The sequence below is a fragment of the Bactrocera tryoni genome, chromosome 4 (assembly GCF_016617805.1).
Source record: "Bactrocera tryoni isolate S06 chromosome 4, CSIRO_BtryS06_freeze2, whole genome shotgun sequence".
Lineage (NCBI taxonomy): Eukaryota > Metazoa > Arthropoda > Insecta > Diptera > Tephritidae > Bactrocera > Bactrocera tryoni.
Genome location: NC_052502.1, coordinates 17,523,712 through 17,540,888, shown reverse-complemented (window position 1 = coordinate 17,540,888; position 17,177 = coordinate 17,523,712). Strand labels below are relative to the sequence as shown.

Sequence of the window (17,177 nt, the reverse complement as noted above, 5' to 3'; positions counted from 1 at the left end):
CGATATAAATTAAATTCAGTTATTCTCTCACAATTATGAAGACTATATATATTTGCAAATGTGTGTAAATGATTGACATACATTTGGGGTTTAAAGAATTTGATGCGTACGTGCCATTTACCGCTTGCGACTTAAAATTCACGTCGATGATATTTATCCGGATCAAAGTAGGATGTGACCACAACACGATCGCTGAACTTGCGACCGGTCAACGCTTGCTGTGCCTTCTGACAATCCATAACGGAATTGAACTCGACAAACACTTTACCACAACCGGGCACATCAACACCCTCAATGGGTCGGGGTATTTCCACACTACGCACAACACCATACTTATTGCATTCCTCTTTGATATCCTCCAAAATATCTTCGTACTCCTCCTCATCGCGCAACTCATCCGGTGTGACCATATTCAACAAGCACAACACTTCAGTGGGTGGACCCGAGGTGCCGACCATCGACAAGCCGGGCACTTGTATCATGACCGGCGCAGCGGTGGTGGCGCTATTCTGTGCATTCTTCGCACCAACACTGGCGCGTTGTACTATCAACTTTTTATCGCCCAGCTGCATGCCATTCAGCCCGGCTATGGCCTGCAAGACAATAACAAGAAATTAAATTTCGAATTTTTAATGAATATTTTCTAAGTTTCCTGTTTACCTGATCGGTTATGCTGTGATCGACGTACTCAGAGAACGCATAGCCTTTGCTCAAACCGGTGGCGGCATCCTTTACCAGATTGAAAGCGCGCAATTGTCCAAATGAGAGTAGCAGCTCTTTTACCTAGTGGGGTTTAGAAAGCATTTGCGATTAATTTTTGGCTATAAATGCGGTTGAGTTATTAGCAAAATGATAATAAAAAAAATATTCTAAATTGTATTGACAGCTTCGAACTTTGCATTGTTTTAATCGTCATAAAAGAGCTAATTGCAATTCCACAGCGATTATAAGTCACCCTTTAATGGGAGTGCATGTCCTTCCACCACCACCACCTAAAACAAAATAACATTGGGATTGGCTAAACGAAATTGTCGACATTGATTTGTAGTTTACTTAGTATTTTGTTATTCTGAAAAGTTCCTGTAGAGATTTTTGCAAATGGAATTTTTGTTGTCAATTTTTATAAACTTGCCTTTTACACCGACATTTGCATGCGTATTGCAATTTCACTGCATCGACACGCACTCACTTAAGTTTCTCACACCGCATATATTGTACTCGCAACTTAATGCACACGCAAGAAAAGATGTGTGTTTTGTTTTGTTATGTAGGTGGGTGCAGTGGGCATGGTCGATGCAACTGCAATAAAATCGAAAGCGAAAGCGAACCTTCTACGAGTTCTTTCTTGTTGCTGTGGTGTATGATGCAACCTAAGCTACAAATGACCAAACAATCAAAAACACAATTAATACAAGTTCTGACAACAAATCTAGGTAGATATGTATATACATATAAACAACAACAAAAAAAAATTGTTTTAAATTTAGCTCAAAATATGTTTACGAACAGATCAATCTAGCTGAAAGTTAATTTAAGTGCGTTGTCGAGACTGGAGCTGAAAATGAAGCTGTAAGAAGAGCTGAAAAGTGAAATTTGGTGCTGAAAATTCAAAACCGTTGCAGAAGTTCTGCGCTGAAATTTAAGCTGAAAGAGGAATTCAAATGATAACTAAATTGCCACGCATATGCAGCGCTGCTTGACTGCAACCGCATTTGGTATACTGGATACGCCTATAATGCTACAGGGGAAAAATTTAAATAAATTTTGGAAATTCTCTTTCTTTAGAACTCATGTATGCCCGTAGCCGCACTGCCTCATAAACTGTGGCAAAAAAACTTTACAATTACATTATTCTGGATATATCAACAAAGTGCAGCAATCAGCCAAATTACCTGCTCTTCATTCAAATAGTTAGGCAAGCCACCAATGAAAATCTTGTGCGGCGAATCTGGCACCACGGTCGAAATGACACCATTAGCTGAAAATAAAAAAAATATATATTTTTTTAGAAATTATTCTTTTTAAGGAAGTGTTTCTTTCTAAGAAACGTTTCTTTTTTAGAATGCAGAAAATTTTCTTTCTTAGAAAAAAAGTTTCTTTTTTACAAAAATGTACAACTTACCCACTGGCGCCGTTATTGGCGGCGCATCAGCTACTCCGGGCATGGGCTGATAATCATGCGGACGTCGTATCTTCAAACTCTGACCCTTAAAGTTGATGCCATCAAATGCCATTGCCTGTGTGGTCTCATCAGTCGAACGGAATTCCAAGAAAGCAAAATTCTTATCCAAATTTATCTGGCATGCTAAAACTGGACTGCCAGCCGCTTGTGCCAGACCCGTCAAGTGCATTTGTTGATTGAAGAATTCCATCATTTCGTCTTCGGTAACACCGAATGGTATATTGCCTACGTAGAGACGACGTGCCTGTCGCGTTATGGTTGAACCCACAACTGGCACGGCCGCTTGCGGTATTTCGGGTACAGCATTTGCCGGTATTTGACCGGCTGCTTGCATTGCTTTGTACTGCATGGGTGTAATGTGTTCAAAACCTGGTGGTGGTACATCCCAATATAATGAAGGTTTTCTGCGGCGCGAACGTGTGTGCCGATCACGGCCACCAGCACCACCCTCGCGCTTACGATCGCGAGAACGTGAACGACGATATTCGCGTTCTCGTTCGCGGTCTCTTGAACGCGATCTATGGCGGCGCCTATCACGGTCTGCAAAAAAAAAAAAATATACATACATACATATATTCATACATGTAGCTTTAAGTATACACGTTATTCGTTGCTAGAAAACTCCACAATTACTCACCTTCTGAACCCATTTTATGGCTACTAGTAATTACACAATAATATTAATGATGGATGTTTCCAAAATATTTAATAAATAGTATATATTTTTAAGCACAATGATTGAAAAACTATAACTTTTTTTTATGGAAGTGTGCACAAGCCGAATTCGTTGGCGAAGATTTTTCTGACAGACGCTACGCACAAATGTCAAAAGTGAAGAGAGAGACAAACATATTATCAGACGTCAAATATTGTACAACCTGGTTGCCATCATTCTTACTAATGAGCTTGAATTATGATTTGCTTTCGTCGGTATTAGGCAAGAATTCTTGCTTGCTTCTATGTAAAAAACTTAACTGATGAACTTAATACGTAATATTTAAATGTTTTCCCTGTTAATAATTCAAAAATTGTTTAAGCAAAGTATATCTATATAATAGTCAAGGCTAATTCGACGTAATTCGATTTTTTAATACAGCAGAATTTTTCTGTAAACATAATTTGATACTTTATTTAAATAAATACGAAACCCAACCACCAGGAAGCTTTATTATGTTATAATATTTGCGTAAAAACTTTGAAATTGCCCAGAAAGAAAAGGGAAAACAAAATTTCAACTTCAGTATTTGTTATTTTAATATATGGTTTCAGGTAGTTTTCGATGTTATCAAACATACAACAGTTACATACCGAATCATTACAACAAAAATGCATTGGCTAAAATGTAAAACTGCCCTAATACAAAATAAAAGCTAAAACCAGAAGTGCGGCAACGCCAAGCAAACAGCTGTAGTTATTATTTTGTTTACAATCTTCCAATTGTGATGAACTATGAGCGTAAAAATTTTCCTGCCCGCTTTTCTATTTCACACGAAAAAAGACTGTGATATATATGGAGAAATACAAATCAATGAAAATAATGCAATTTCCTATTATATTATTGCACATCAAGATTATCAGAGTGCAAGTCAAAGCAATTTGCGGCACTTGGGACACATAGTTCGTGCCGGACTAACATCAGCCTTACAACATCGTGATGTTGCGTTGACCTTTGCCTACGACGGTGACACGCCAAACATTTATTTGCTTAAACTGAGCATAAAACCGTCTAATACTACACAAGTGAATGTCTTCCTATATGATGTGCCAAAAATGTTGCAGTTGTACGAATATAGCGTCAATTGTGAGACGAATAAAAGCGACACGATTGCCGAGAGAAATGGCGAGGAAGAGACCGACCAATGTAATGATGTTGTATTGTTGTGCCGTCTGTTAAATGAAAATCACAAGCAAAATAAAGTGCATAAAGTCACGATATTCAGTATTCTACAAAAGTTACTATTTTTACTGCCTAATTTAATAACATATTTATTAATTATATTGCTGGAGTGTAAGCCAGTTAAAACGCTTATGCAAAAAACATCAATTTACACACACTTTTTGGAGTGGCGTAGATTGGACGCAACTGGGTAAGTTCGTTGAAATTGAATTTTTATTAAACAATATCTAAAATGTATTTTCATTTTAGAAAACGGAAACTGAACATAATAGTGGATAAAATTCTCGGTGTTAGTGTAATGATTTTCTTACTCTTTTACGTTTCCCAATCCGGCGATTACCTGCTAGCAACATCACACGTGAGTAGTAGCGCGCACAATGGTTATATAAAGCAATGTTTTTTGCTTGAAAATTACATATTTTAGTGGGTCATACAAAAGCTGCGCTTGCTGCTGCGTTCACTGAAAGGCAGCCCAATTGGCCTAAAGCTAAATGAACATCTTAACAATTTTTTACTCGATTGTTTTAATTATCACATTGATTTGTGGGCAAAGTTTTTAGGTAATTACGTGCATACATTCTATAAATTATATATGTATTATAATTGTACGTTTCTCCATCCAGATCTGATCGAACCAATCGTGCGTCAACTCTTCGTGCCAATTGCCATGCTTGGTTTCATAGGAATCTCTTTTCAATTAGCGTCTTTGCCGATGTTGATGTCCATTATCGGCTTGCATGCGCATTGCTTCTATATTTACACAGCAGTGTAAGTTGCCCATTGTATATGGAAATTTCAATAACAAATAATTTTTGTTTAATTAGATTGTACAAGGTGGAGATTAGAGGTATTCAAGTACTTTGGAAGGTGATGCTGGGCAAACGTTACAATGTACTTAAAAGTAAATATAGTTTAATAATTCACACATGTAATTTAGCTAAATAAGCATGACTTGCAGATCGCGTGGAGTCACATAATTATGTTAACCGACAGTTGTATCTTGCCACTATATTCTTTACTTCGCTACTCTTTTTGTTTCCAACGGTATTGGTTTATTACGTGGTTTTCACAACGGTAAAACAATTTTAAAAGATTTTTATTCAAATTATTAATTATTTTCTTGTAGTTGCGCCTTTGTATCTACATGGTGAATTTGGTTGTCGAAGTATTGCGGCGTAAAATTTTAGAATTTCCTCTGCTAAGTCTGGTAAAATGGACTATTGGTAAATTTTGCGATATGGGTATGTAAACATGAAACTTTTAACAACTATAATTTGTTATTATTTTCTTTTATTGATGCTTTTTTTTTAGAAAGTATACACATCGCTCATATGCCGCACTCGCCGTCACCTTTGTTGCAACCACAGAATATACAAATTAGTATGTCTGTTTTCAAATTGAGCATACAAAAATCGCCATTAAGTCGAGTATTTTCATGTGAAAGTGGAATCCTGCAAGAATTTAAATCGGATGAGAAGATGTCAATTAAAAATGCATTTACGCGCATGCTTAAAGGAACATTTTAACACTGTTAGTAAATTCTCATATGAGATAATATTGATATTAAATCACGTTATGTTATAAACCAAAATGTTTTTATATTGTTCAAAAATTAATGATTTTTTAATACAACACAGTTATATTTTATGCATATAATGCGTATTCTACTGGAAATTTAGATATATACAATGCATACAAAATAAGAAACAAGGATCCGTATTATAGTTGTATTAAAGTAGTAACTTCTTAAAAAGCAAAAGATTTTCAAGAAATCTTATTAACTAAATACACGCATCAATCATTGTTCTAACATATAGTTAAACTTACTGGTATTTTTATACAAAATAGCTAGCTCTTTATTATTTAAGCCATCGGAGAAATAAACTAGTATATTAAAATTATCCTTAGTTGAAAAACTGTTTGGAGTTCTACTATACCGTCGTTCGATTACCATCACCACCAAGTTTTTGTACAAGCTGCAATATATAAAAGAAAAAAATCAAATTGTTAAAAATTTTCATTATATTTACAGCAAAATTACGACCCTGCAAAATCTATTACTTATTTGTTAGCTATTACATCTGTCAACTGTCACACGTTGCGATTGCGATTGAGCGAGTGAAACAGCGATAGTGCACCAACAAATTCTATTTTACTTCATATTTCTATCAGCTCGTCTGTGGAAGATTTTTGTACAAATCTCTAAATTCGTGCGAAATGTCGGGATATATTGCCAGGAAAGGTCCCTTAGTCTTTTGTAAGTACATTTGTGTGGCATATACAAACAATTATTGTATGACTTAAGAATTGAATGATTGAACGTTAAAAAATATATCAGGAATGTTTTTCCCATTTGGTTACGTAAATAGAAAATGTATTACTATTTTCCAAATAAATAACCATGTATCCTCTATTTTTAGCAAATTTGGGCAAATGGGCCTATAACTTGTCTGGTTTCAATCAATATGGTGAGTTATTGCTAATAATTTTTGTAATTATTGTTGTTCAATAACTAACCTTCAATTCACACAATGACATACCCGTAGGCCTGCACCGTGATGATTGCCTGTATGAGAATGAAGACGTGAAAGAAGCTGTACGTCGTCTCCCCCGTAAATTGTACGATGAACGCAACTACCGTATCATGCGTGCTTTGCAATTGTCCATGACGAAAACACTTTTACCAAAAGAACAATGGACTAAATATGAAGAGGATGTCAAATACTTGGAACCTTATTTGAAGGAAGTTATTAAGGAGCGTGAAGAGCGCGAAGAGTGGAATAAGGACCACTAAACGCGTGATTTAATCTTAATATACAAAATTCGATTTAATTAGACATGTGTGAAATAACGAGAATAAATTAATTAAACAATTGAAATCGTGAATCTTAAATATTTTTGCGAGAAAGGACACCCATAGTACAGATAGGCAGAGAAAAGGCAAAAAGTAATTTTCAAGAATTTCTGTTTCTTGACTAAAAATTAACTTACCTTTTGGATAAATGGAGCATTCAGAACAGAACCTAACACAGGCACTCGTCCTAAGAAATTGATTGCCACTGGGAAGAATCCGCTGTAATAAAACATTTTTGTAAATTATAATAAAGTATGAAACATATACTTTACCTGAATAACACAAAGAATCCATACAGTTCAATAACCATACCAATCATAGGAAAACCAAGTAGTACTACAAAAATTCCGCCAAAAAAGGCTGTAGTTCCTTTAACTTTATGCCTTTGAAAGAAAAACCGGAATGTACGCTGGACCCCAATTACGCAGGCAAGACCGCTTAGGAAAAGTAACTGAAAGTTAATTGTTAATACATAATACAATACACCTGTTATAGTTATATTACATTGCCGATTGCTAATAATCCTTTATCAAAAAGAAATAGCACACCCAAAAATAGAAAGGAGACACCAAAACCAGCCAGGCCTATGCCGATTTCTATAAAAAAACATTCATATTTAGCCAACAATAGTAACTTTAAAATACTAACAAAAACACGAAGGGCTGAAGCCAAAAACGATTAACGCGGATCAGTTCATGATATTATAGACTTACTTTGTAAATCGGTTACTTCAATCATGATACTTCTTGTGCACAATTTATATATAATATATTTTTAACAATCTAAAGTAACAATAATTAGTATATTGAGTTATTATTTACTAGAATTATTTGATCTCTTCCACGTAAACCGATTTTTCTTTTTGGTTGTTCGAACAGCTGATTTTTGCTTTGCATGACATTTCGTTTTGAAAATCAAACATTTTTAAAAGTGTTAGGAAACTCAAAAAATGTTAAGTCATATTTGGAATAAATAAAATCATGAATTCAAAATAATTCGGTTTTAAGTGATATAAAAATGTTGTAAAACAATTTTAAATGAAATACAATTTGTTTTATTATTATAATTAACCTAATATTCATGTATTTGTTATATTAAGCAATAATTTTGTTGAAATAACATGATTTACAAAGATACGGCAGCTCAGGTGTTGACAGCCATATTTGCTAAAAATACAACTCTGCGTGCGGCAAAACGCCATTTTTCAATCAATGCAGAAAAATTTTTCTCAGTGGCGTGGCTTTAACTTATGCTGTTTTAAATAGTGAAATTCAGTCATATTTTAGCGTTAAACTGTGTCAATAGATTCTTAAAAACAAACATGGATAGTGAGTATACATTTAAAGTAATATCTTGGATAGATTTTCAATGTTTATGCTAATTATAACACAGGAGGAGGTTATGGCGGTGCTAGTGGTGGAGGAGGTTACAATAATTTTTCTGTACCACCGCCGAATTTCCAGCAGCAAATGCAACCAAAAAGTGGCGGCTACAGCGATCAATCTTCCTACAACAAAGGAGGTATTTATAAAATTAAGTTTGCACTGAAAGTTTTTCTGTAACTTCTGTTGATTTGTAGGTTATGATTCAGGTAGCCGTGGCGGAGGTGGTGGAGGCGGCGGCGGTTGGCAAGACCGTGGAAGCGGCGGAGGCGGCGGTTATGGGTATGTATCTATTATCCTTTACATTTTCGTACGAAACAACTTCACAAGCTAAGGCCCATTCATTAGCTTACCTCAAGCTAATAACGAAAAGAGCGTGTTCAAATCCTAAAAAAAAATTCTGTTGACAAAGCTATCAAATCCAAAGTGTTTAGGGTATCTGTGCTGTTTTAGAATGTATGTATAATTGAAAATCAAAATTTGTATAAGTTGAGAAATTTGGGATTCTTGCTTCTCTACTGTAGCTGCAAAATATTGAACTTCATGTTTACCTGTATCTTAATTTAAAACATGTGATTTTGAGAGGTATAAAAAATTTGTGGTACGATTTTATTCATAAGGTGCAAATGTTGAAATCTGTTAGTTACTTCTTCTTTTTTTTTATTTGATCCATGTTGATTCCACAAGTATTTCAATTTATCTAATTTAAGCAAGGTATTTTTACACGTAATATTTTGGTGAGTTTCTATCATACTGTTTATTTGGTGGAGAAGCAATCAATTCCAACATTGTCATTTTTTGAAACTTGTTTTTATTGTTGCATTGTTTATGAAACTTTTTTAAAAGTAATTTAAAGGCATAAAGGTGTAATACTGTCGACGACATTGTGAAAAATTCAACAGAAATAACCCCATGAGAATTAACATGATCTGGTTACTAAATCGTTTTAAGTGGTTCATTTTGTTGGCGTAATATGAATAGTACACAATATGAAATACGTACCTAAGAGCCTGGTGTATAATTGCTTAGTTGGGTAAGGTTAATTTCGAAATATTTAAACTTTGTAATGTTCAAATCATCGCAATCTCGTGGATCAACAAAGTTTAATTACGCATATGGGAATTTAATGGTTGGTTATTGAGGAAAACACATTTACAGACAGCTTGAAAATGGTACTTGCTTGTGTATGCGATCTAACATGATTTTTAAAAATTCTCAACTGCAAATCACGAATGCACATTTAAATGAGTCTTGATATCCTATTTTAGAAATGGAGGCGGCAGCAAGGACGGCTACAATAAAGGTAAAATAAAAGCAAGCCAAATTGCAAATAATTGAGTAAAGTATAAATCAATTCATTTACTACTTACAATTCTTAACTCTGCGATTTACGTATAAATTATTGTATGACTAGTGTTTTCATAGTGTATTTAATTGAGAGTGCCAACTATTAGAGAGTATATACATATATATAAAACTTCATTTGGGGTAAACTGCAAAGTATGCAGTTGTGGAGTAATAATACTACAATGCATTCTTTTTTTAAATCAGAGTATTCTGACTTTGTGTCAAAACAACATGTGAGTGCATCAAGTGAATGGTACATATACATAAGTATAATGCCGCATACGGTGAAACAGTTGATCAATATAAATTTGATCTTGGTATACAAAAACATTAAGGTGGTATCTGCTTTGGGTTGTTTGAAACTGTAGAAGGTTTACAAAGTAGCGAAAATAAACGTGAAACTGCTGTAAATATTTTTTAAAGCTATAAATTTTAAGAAACGCAAAGGTTTATAAATTTGGTTTCATGAACAGCATATATACTGTTGACAAAATATGTATCTCGTGTGTGTAACTTGCAAAAGTTGCTAATTTTTTTTTTTTAAAGAAATAAAAGAGGTGTTACAATATTGGAGTACATAAATACATGGCAAATGTATTTGGTATTGGTGTTATACAAACAACCATGGTTAAATTCTTCAGCATCTTCATTATTGCTCCTGATAAAATTTATCAAAGGTGTACTTGAAAATATAACTGACTACACTACTCTTCGTCTATGTTTCAAATGTGTTCTATTAGAAGGTCATACACTTGCTATTATTATCTATTCATATTATCGTACTTCGAATTAGCGTTTTAAAGTAGTTTCTTAAAACCAATTTAGTACCCAAACCATATCTCATAGTTTAATTATGTTTATTAAGATGAAATGATGCTAATATTAGTTATGTTATTTTAGGCGGATATGGTGGAGGCGGCGGCGGCGGCGGTGGTGCTGGCGAAATGGTTACTCAAGAAGACACCATCTTTGTCTCTGGCATGGATCCCGCGACCGATGAAATGGCGATTGAAACGCATTTCGGCGCAATAGGCATAATTAAGGTAAGTTCGCATAACGCTTCCATAAGCCATTACGCAACTTTTAATGTTTTCAATTGATATTTATCCACCTGCAGAAAGATAAACGTACTATGAAACCTAAAATTTGGTTATACAAACACAAAGATACCGGCGTTTCAAAAGGTGAAGCTACTGTAACCTACGATGATACGAATGCCGCACAATCAGCCATTGCTTGGTTTGATGGCCGAGATTTCAATGGCTGTACGATTAAAGTTTCGTTGGCACAACGTCAAAATAACTGGAAAGGTCGCGGAGGCGGTAGTGGTGGCGGCGGTGGTGGTTTCGGTGGTCGTGGCGGTCCAGGTGGTGGCGGTGGACGTGGTGGAGGTGGTAGATTTGATCGCGGCGGCGGCGGATCGGGTGGTGATTACGATTCCGGTCGTGGAGGTGGTGGAGATCGTGGTGGCCGTGGTAGAATGGGAGGTGGCGGCGGAGGTGGAGGTGGTGGTGGTAACGTACCACAACGCGAAGGTGATTGGAAATGTAGCAGTTGTAATAATACCAACTTTGCTTGGCGCAACGAGTGCAATAGGTATGTAGCCACCAAATTGCTATTGTTTGATTGAGCGTAGAAATCATAAAAGAAATTCTATTTGCAGGTGTAAAGAACCTAAAAGTGATGGTGATAATGAAGGCGGCAGTGGTGGTGGTGGCGGCTATGGCGGAGGTGGCTATGGCGGCGGCAGCGGTGGTGGTTACGGCGGTGACCGCGGTAGTGGTGGTGGCGGTTATGGCAACAGCGATCGTGGTGGCGGCGGTGGTGGTTATGGCAACAGAGATCGCGGAAATGGCGGTGGTGGCGGTGGCGGCGGTGGTGGTGGTTTCAACCGCTTTGGAGGTGGTGGCGGCCGAGGAGGCGGCGGCGGCGGTGGCCGCGGAATGGGTGGTGGTGGTCGCCGCGATGGAGGCGGTGGTCCGGTTAGAAATGACGGAGGCAATCGGCCCAGACCTTATTAACCGTTGTGCGATTTTAAGTTATATATATGTATTTAACTTTAAAAAAATTTTTTAAGTAAAGCAGATTTATTGTATTAAGAACGTAATTATTACTGCTATCTAAATATCAACAGTTTGCAACAGAAGTAGATATGAAGAAACAAAAATAACGACATGTATATTACAATGTATCTTTTTTCAAAATAAAAAACTTAATTTTAATTTAATGACCAAATAAAAATTAATTGCTTTTTAATGGACCACACCTCTAAATTGTAAAATGAACACCGAGGACTGTGTGTTAAGTTTCCTCTGTGGCAGTAAGAAGGCTGCAACGATTGAAATGGAGACACGACAGCTAGATTTTTTATCCGACCAAGGACTGTCAGCTCGGCAGGATTCTGCCGCTACTACAACAACAACATTTGAAAGCCGCAAGTTAGCAGTGCTAGGTCTAATAAAAATCCGGGTGCAATCCACTTAAGTTACAAATTATTATACTCTATATTCGAACAGTTTTCTACTAAACTATTAACAGCATTTCAATGCAAAACCGGCCTACTGGAAGTAAAAATGCAAATTGAATGGATTATTAATGTCTTCAAATTATTTTCTTCTCCGAAATAACATATGTTTGTTTGAGTGCGTAAAACTGGTTTGAATCGATATAAATTTTTTTTAAAATACATTTCATTTGCATTTAAATACGAAATAACAGCTTGCAGTCTATTGAAAATCAAGTTTTTTTTATAAAAAGCTTTATCAATTTGTAGTCATGCATATACATACATATGTATATTAAATTAAGTTTACTGCCTTACAAGAATTTAGTAACAACCTTAAACAAAGGGCTTAACCAAAGAGGCTTCAAATATTTGCATAAATTACACATTAAATTGCGCCAGCGAAATACCAAATCAACAGAAACGAAATCAAAACAAATGTTTGTCTATTTCCTTTTTGTTACACTGTTTGTTTTCGTTTTGCATGGTTATGGTTTTAACTGTCGGCTTCAAATTCGAAGCAAAAAAAAAAAATAAAATAACGAAAAAAGCAATAATAATAATAATAGTAATTATGTGTATGAGGATGATAAATCACTCAAATCAGCGCCAACTTAATTTCGTGAGTGCGCCCGTGGGTGAACCGGTTATTAGAGCGGTGATCTGCAGTTCATAGACAGCTGCTCGAATTGTAAATCGCTTCAACTGCAGCACACAGCTGAGCTTCTTCCTCGTTATTCAATGTTCGAATGTGATCAAATGGGTCGGGCAATATGTGCAAATGTACTTCCTCAAATTTACCTCTGTGAATAGTAATTTTTGCCATTATCCCGATTGATTAAGCTATATTTTATTTATCTTTTAACCAGGCGAGTTTTATGGCTTGCCATCAAATCAGCTTTATTTTGCATGCCTAAAGCGATTGGCGTGACGAGGTGAATAAATTTGCTGTGAAATCAATTTGGACTGCAGCTATTTATGACTGTTGGGCATTTGTAAAGAAAAATATATACATACATACATAATTGTGTGCAAGTTACATGCAGTGCTTATCAAAATTGATGAAACGCATCTGGGACAGTTTTAAAATTACTTATACGTAATGTGGTCCAACCCTCAAGCTTGACTGGAATATTGATACCCAAAATGGATTAAACTAACTGTGAATGTACATATGTATGTACATACATATACTTATATATGTATGTATGGTTTAATCGTAATTTATAACCTACGGTGGTCCAGTTAAAGGTGCCGCCTATTTTTTGTAAGATATTTTTTAGATAGTCAAGGTATAAAGCTCTAAACCTTTTTTTTATAAAAAGTATGTATTAGGTACATACTAGTATTATGATACATTTGTTGTTGTAATATAAAAAACGTTTCATATGTTACCTTACATACTTTGGATGCTGTTGACATCCGTGCTCATTCATAGCCGTCAATAACTAATTTCCGGTTGTGCTGTCATACAGGAAACAATTGAAGACAAGGTTATATTTTGGGCTTGAAATTGTCCTTAGAATAAATACATACATATATATGTAGTTCCATAAATACTCGAAACAGTTTTTTGGAGCTAGGCTCAACTTTCTGTGCAGTGGAAATTTTTAAAGATACCTGAATGACTTTAAAAAGTTATGTACTAATATTCAAAACAAAATTTGTATGCGTAAATCTGGCTCATGGTCTGTAATGATGACTTAACATTTTTTTGCATCAGTTAGGTCAAATGATTTTTAATGCAAAATTTCACGTCAGCCTAGACCCTTCTCAAATCTAAGCTTAGCCGCTGATTTTATGCAGTTTTATACCCACGCCAGAAGCTGCGTAGAGTACAGTATGTAATTTTTTCATCAGAATATTATTTTTAAAACTATCCAAATAATAGGGTTCACTCCTTAGGAAATGACGGCATAGAAGTCAAATTCGGAAGAACGTAACAAACGTAAATAGTTGTTTTTTATCAGTCCGGGTCATTTTTGATCAGATGGTACATATCACACATTACGCAAATTATAACACCTTAGGTGTAATTTAGGCCTGCATTTTCAGTGAAAACATTGAAACCGATTACAAAAACATTTTCCGCAATGTCTATTCTTGAAAATGTTTAATTGGGTCCAGTTTTGAAACAGGTTGGTTTTATTTATGATGAAAATTTCTTATGATTTTGAATAATTCTTACTAAAAGTTGATCTATTTCGACTAATTTTTTAATGAAAAAAAATACAGAAACTCTTCTTTGGCACTTATTTTTTGAAGATTATTTCTTTCAAATGTTGGCCGCAGTCATACGGTGTGATATCACACGATCTTGGTGGCCAATCGACCGGCCCAAAACGTGAAATTATCTGCTCGCCGAAGGGTTCTCTCGATATATCCATTGATTGATGCGATGTGTGGAAAGTTTTGTTGAAACCAAATGCTGCTGAGGTCTCGAGCTTCATTTTCCGGCAACAAATAGTCGGTTATAGCGATAACGGTCGTCATTGACGGTTACGTTCTCAGCGGCATCATTTTTGAGGAAATATGGACAAATGATTCCTCCGGCCCACAAACCACACCAAACCGTTATTTTTTCTGGATGAAATGGCAGCTCTTGAATTTCTTTAGGTTGCTCTTTGTTCCAAATGTGGCAATTTTGCTTGTTTACTTACCTATTGAGCCAGAAATGGGTCTCATCGCTGAACAAAATTTGACTCGAAAACGTCGTAGCTTCTTGGAACTTTTCAAGAGCCTATAGAGCAAAGTGATGGCGCTTGAGAAGGTCGAGCGCCAAGTCGTTACTGCGAACAGCGCCGAATCGACTCTGGAGGGTCTTCGTGTACATTCTCAGCTACGCCTGCTATATTTTCTTCACTGCGTGCTGGACGTGGTCTATTCGGTCGAATATTATCCCATCATGGGTCTCAAGATGGGTGGATATGTTGACCATAAATTGAGCTAAGCACATTATTTACAGAACGTGAATTTTCGTAATAAAGTTGTTCAGGCGCAAAAGTCTTTCCACGATGACATGCCAAACAATACTGAACAAAAATAACATGACATCTTGCTATTGAGAAGGCTATTGATAAAAGTACCTCTACTTGGGTAACTCTTTATAATTCTCTTGTAGTCTCTCATGCAAACAGATATATTGAAAATTTTATGGTTTTACCGGGTTTTAAAAATTAGCAAAAACACGCAGATTTGAATTCTACTTTACGCTCCGAGTTTAATATTTCGACCAACCGGGAAATGAATAGAAAAATTTCACCAAACAAAACGATGTGGGCTAAGTTTTGAGAATCTTACAAGAACTTCTTCTGCAGTACCCTCAATGTTATGAAGCGTGTGCGTGTGCAACTACAGGCCCATCAATCTATCTTAAAGCTTGTTCATCCTCAGCCACGTTTTCAAGCGGCGGAGTGTCGAAAAAGAGCGTTCAGAGCTCACATTCAACACAGGAATATGTAGAAAATGCGAAGAAAACTATGTATGAATAAATGGATCGCAGCTCTTGAACGTTTCCAATGCAGTAGTCGGTAATTTGTTGTCTTTTGACTTTCTCCTGTACCCCCAATGACAAGTTTACCTTTGAGCATCAATTCAATCCAATCATCCAATACTTTTCTAGAAAAGTGCTTCTTTAAATCCCCCTATTTCCCCTCTCTGAATCCGCCACTGCATATATTGTTCTTGATGGAATACTGTTTTTAAATATGCCAAGCTGATGAAATTTTCAGTACCACCCGAATTTAGCACCGCCTTACATGCAGCTTTTATTCAACCATGACATTAGGTTTTTGGCGCCTCTTTAATTAACACCAATTAAATACATTCAATGAGTTGTATCAAAAATCTCTGCAAATTTGTACACACACCTCTAATTACTTACGTAATCAATTATAGCAATGGATTACTGAATCGACATCAATACACGCAGGCATTTATTTGTTTTACTTGGTTGGCTATGAAGACACTTCAACACTGTGCTTCATTAAATGATAAGAGTTGTAGATATGCATATAAATAAATACTCAAAGTTGCTTTTGCAAAATTTTTTATTTCGTCGAAAGTAGCCCAAAGAGTGATCCTACTCTTTGTAGCGAAAACACTTTCACATTTTAGCGTTTACTCTATTACGACAGGTTATGACGTCTTACTATTTAGACTCAAAGCATCGTTGGCAACAGAGAATTACTCGAAGCAGGTTTGACTAGGACAACGACTTGACCAGGTGTTGGCGGTGAGTGGATCAGGTGTGCGAATGTTTGTGTGTGTGTGTGGATGTTGAGCACAATAGAAAAAAGGTATCTATTACTACATTTCGTAACAAAACTCGAAATGCGGATGCAACGTAAGTCCTTCTATGACATGGCGTAACGCGCACGTATCGTCTCTCCTTAGACAGTGTGCTACCAGAAGTGTGGAGAAGTGTAAAAGGCTTTCGTGGCAGAGTGAATGCACAGCTGGTGGTCATAAAAGCGTCTACGTACTATAAATAACGCACCAGTCGTCTGAAAGCCTTTCACGAGGCGGTTGCTTAAGTATTTCTAGGTTATCCACATACACAGAGAGCTTGAACTAGAATTTTTTTAATGAATAACTGCATAATAATCTAATCTAGGCTAAATTATGCCACAATTTTTGAGTTGCCTGCTTAGGTTATACTTCTATTGAGGTATCAGGAATATGTAAACCCAACTTCGATCGTTGTAGGAATCTTTTCAGTGGAGTTTTCATGCTCGAAATATGCTCGCAGCTTCGTGTACGCCGAACTTTTCAGTTACATATAAATTTAAATATGAACGCGCTGCACGAGTTTTGCACGAACCCAACATCCGTTGCATGGCAGTCACGCACTAAATAATGAATTTGCTGATCCCACTTAAGACTAGACAACAACAACTTTGTTTGGCCGCCTTCACTTGGGCTGTTATTATTTTTCAACTCAACTAGTAGAAGAGGCAGCCGGTACTCTTCTGGCCCTGGCGGCGTCTGACTTAATTACAACAAACATTTCA

The 17,177-nt window shown here is 36.1% G+C and overlaps 5 protein-coding genes across 5 annotated transcripts; 3 read left to right on the top strand and 2 right to left on the bottom strand.

Moving 5' to 3' along the window:
* Positions 1-22: 22 nt before the first annotated feature.
* Positions 23-2,993, bottom strand: LOC120774249 (splicing factor U2AF 50 kDa subunit). Its single transcript, XM_040103714.1, has 5 exons — positions 2,820-2,993; positions 2,123-2,722; positions 1,893-1,978; positions 661-783; positions 23-593 (listed from the first exon to the last, which is right to left on the bottom strand). Exons 1-5 carry the CDS (start codon positions 2,830-2,832, stop codon positions 132-134), a joined length of 1,284 nt encoding a protein of 427 aa, XP_039959648.1. The 5' UTR covers positions 2,833-2,993; the 3' UTR covers positions 23-131.
* A 561-nt stretch (positions 2,994-3,554) lies between these two features.
* On the top strand, positions 3,555-5,980 carry LOC120773868. The gene is made up of 8 exons (XM_040103022.1): positions 3,555-4,269; positions 4,329-4,437; positions 4,504-4,639; positions 4,703-4,847; positions 4,904-4,980; positions 5,038-5,153; positions 5,206-5,320; positions 5,391-5,980. Exons 1-8 carry the CDS (start codon positions 3,632-3,634, stop codon positions 5,603-5,605), a joined length of 1,551 nt encoding a protein of 516 aa, XP_039958956.1. The 5' UTR covers positions 3,555-3,631; the 3' UTR covers positions 5,606-5,980.
* On the bottom strand, positions 5,469-7,805 carry LOC120773871 (vesicle transport protein GOT1B). The gene is made up of 6 exons (XM_040103024.1): positions 7,647-7,805; positions 7,438-7,529; positions 7,206-7,384; positions 7,071-7,152; positions 6,017-6,055; positions 5,469-5,530 (listed from the first exon to the last, which is right to left on the bottom strand). Exons 1-6 carry the CDS (start codon positions 7,669-7,671, stop codon positions 5,513-5,515), a joined length of 435 nt encoding a protein of 144 aa, XP_039958958.1. The 5' UTR covers positions 7,672-7,805; the 3' UTR covers positions 5,469-5,512.
* Positions 6,213-6,958, top strand: LOC120773872 (cytochrome b-c1 complex subunit 7). The gene is made up of 3 exons (XM_040103025.1): positions 6,213-6,336; positions 6,500-6,547; positions 6,626-6,958. The coding sequence occupies exons 1-3, from the start codon at positions 6,297-6,299 to the stop codon at positions 6,871-6,873; spliced, it is 336 nt and encodes a 111-aa protein (XP_039958959.1). The 5' UTR covers positions 6,213-6,296; the 3' UTR covers positions 6,874-6,958.
* A 304-nt stretch (positions 7,806-8,109) lies between the features above and the next one.
* On the top strand, positions 8,110-11,903 carry LOC120773870 (RNA-binding protein cabeza). The gene is made up of 7 exons (XM_040103023.1): positions 8,110-8,261; positions 8,326-8,454; positions 8,513-8,597; positions 9,584-9,618; positions 10,563-10,705; positions 10,780-11,258; positions 11,326-11,903. The coding sequence occupies exons 1-7, from the start codon at positions 8,255-8,257 to the stop codon at positions 11,681-11,683; spliced, it is 1,236 nt and encodes a 411-aa protein (XP_039958957.1). The 5' UTR covers positions 8,110-8,254; the 3' UTR covers positions 11,684-11,903.
* Positions 11,904-17,177: the final 5,274 nt, after the last annotated feature.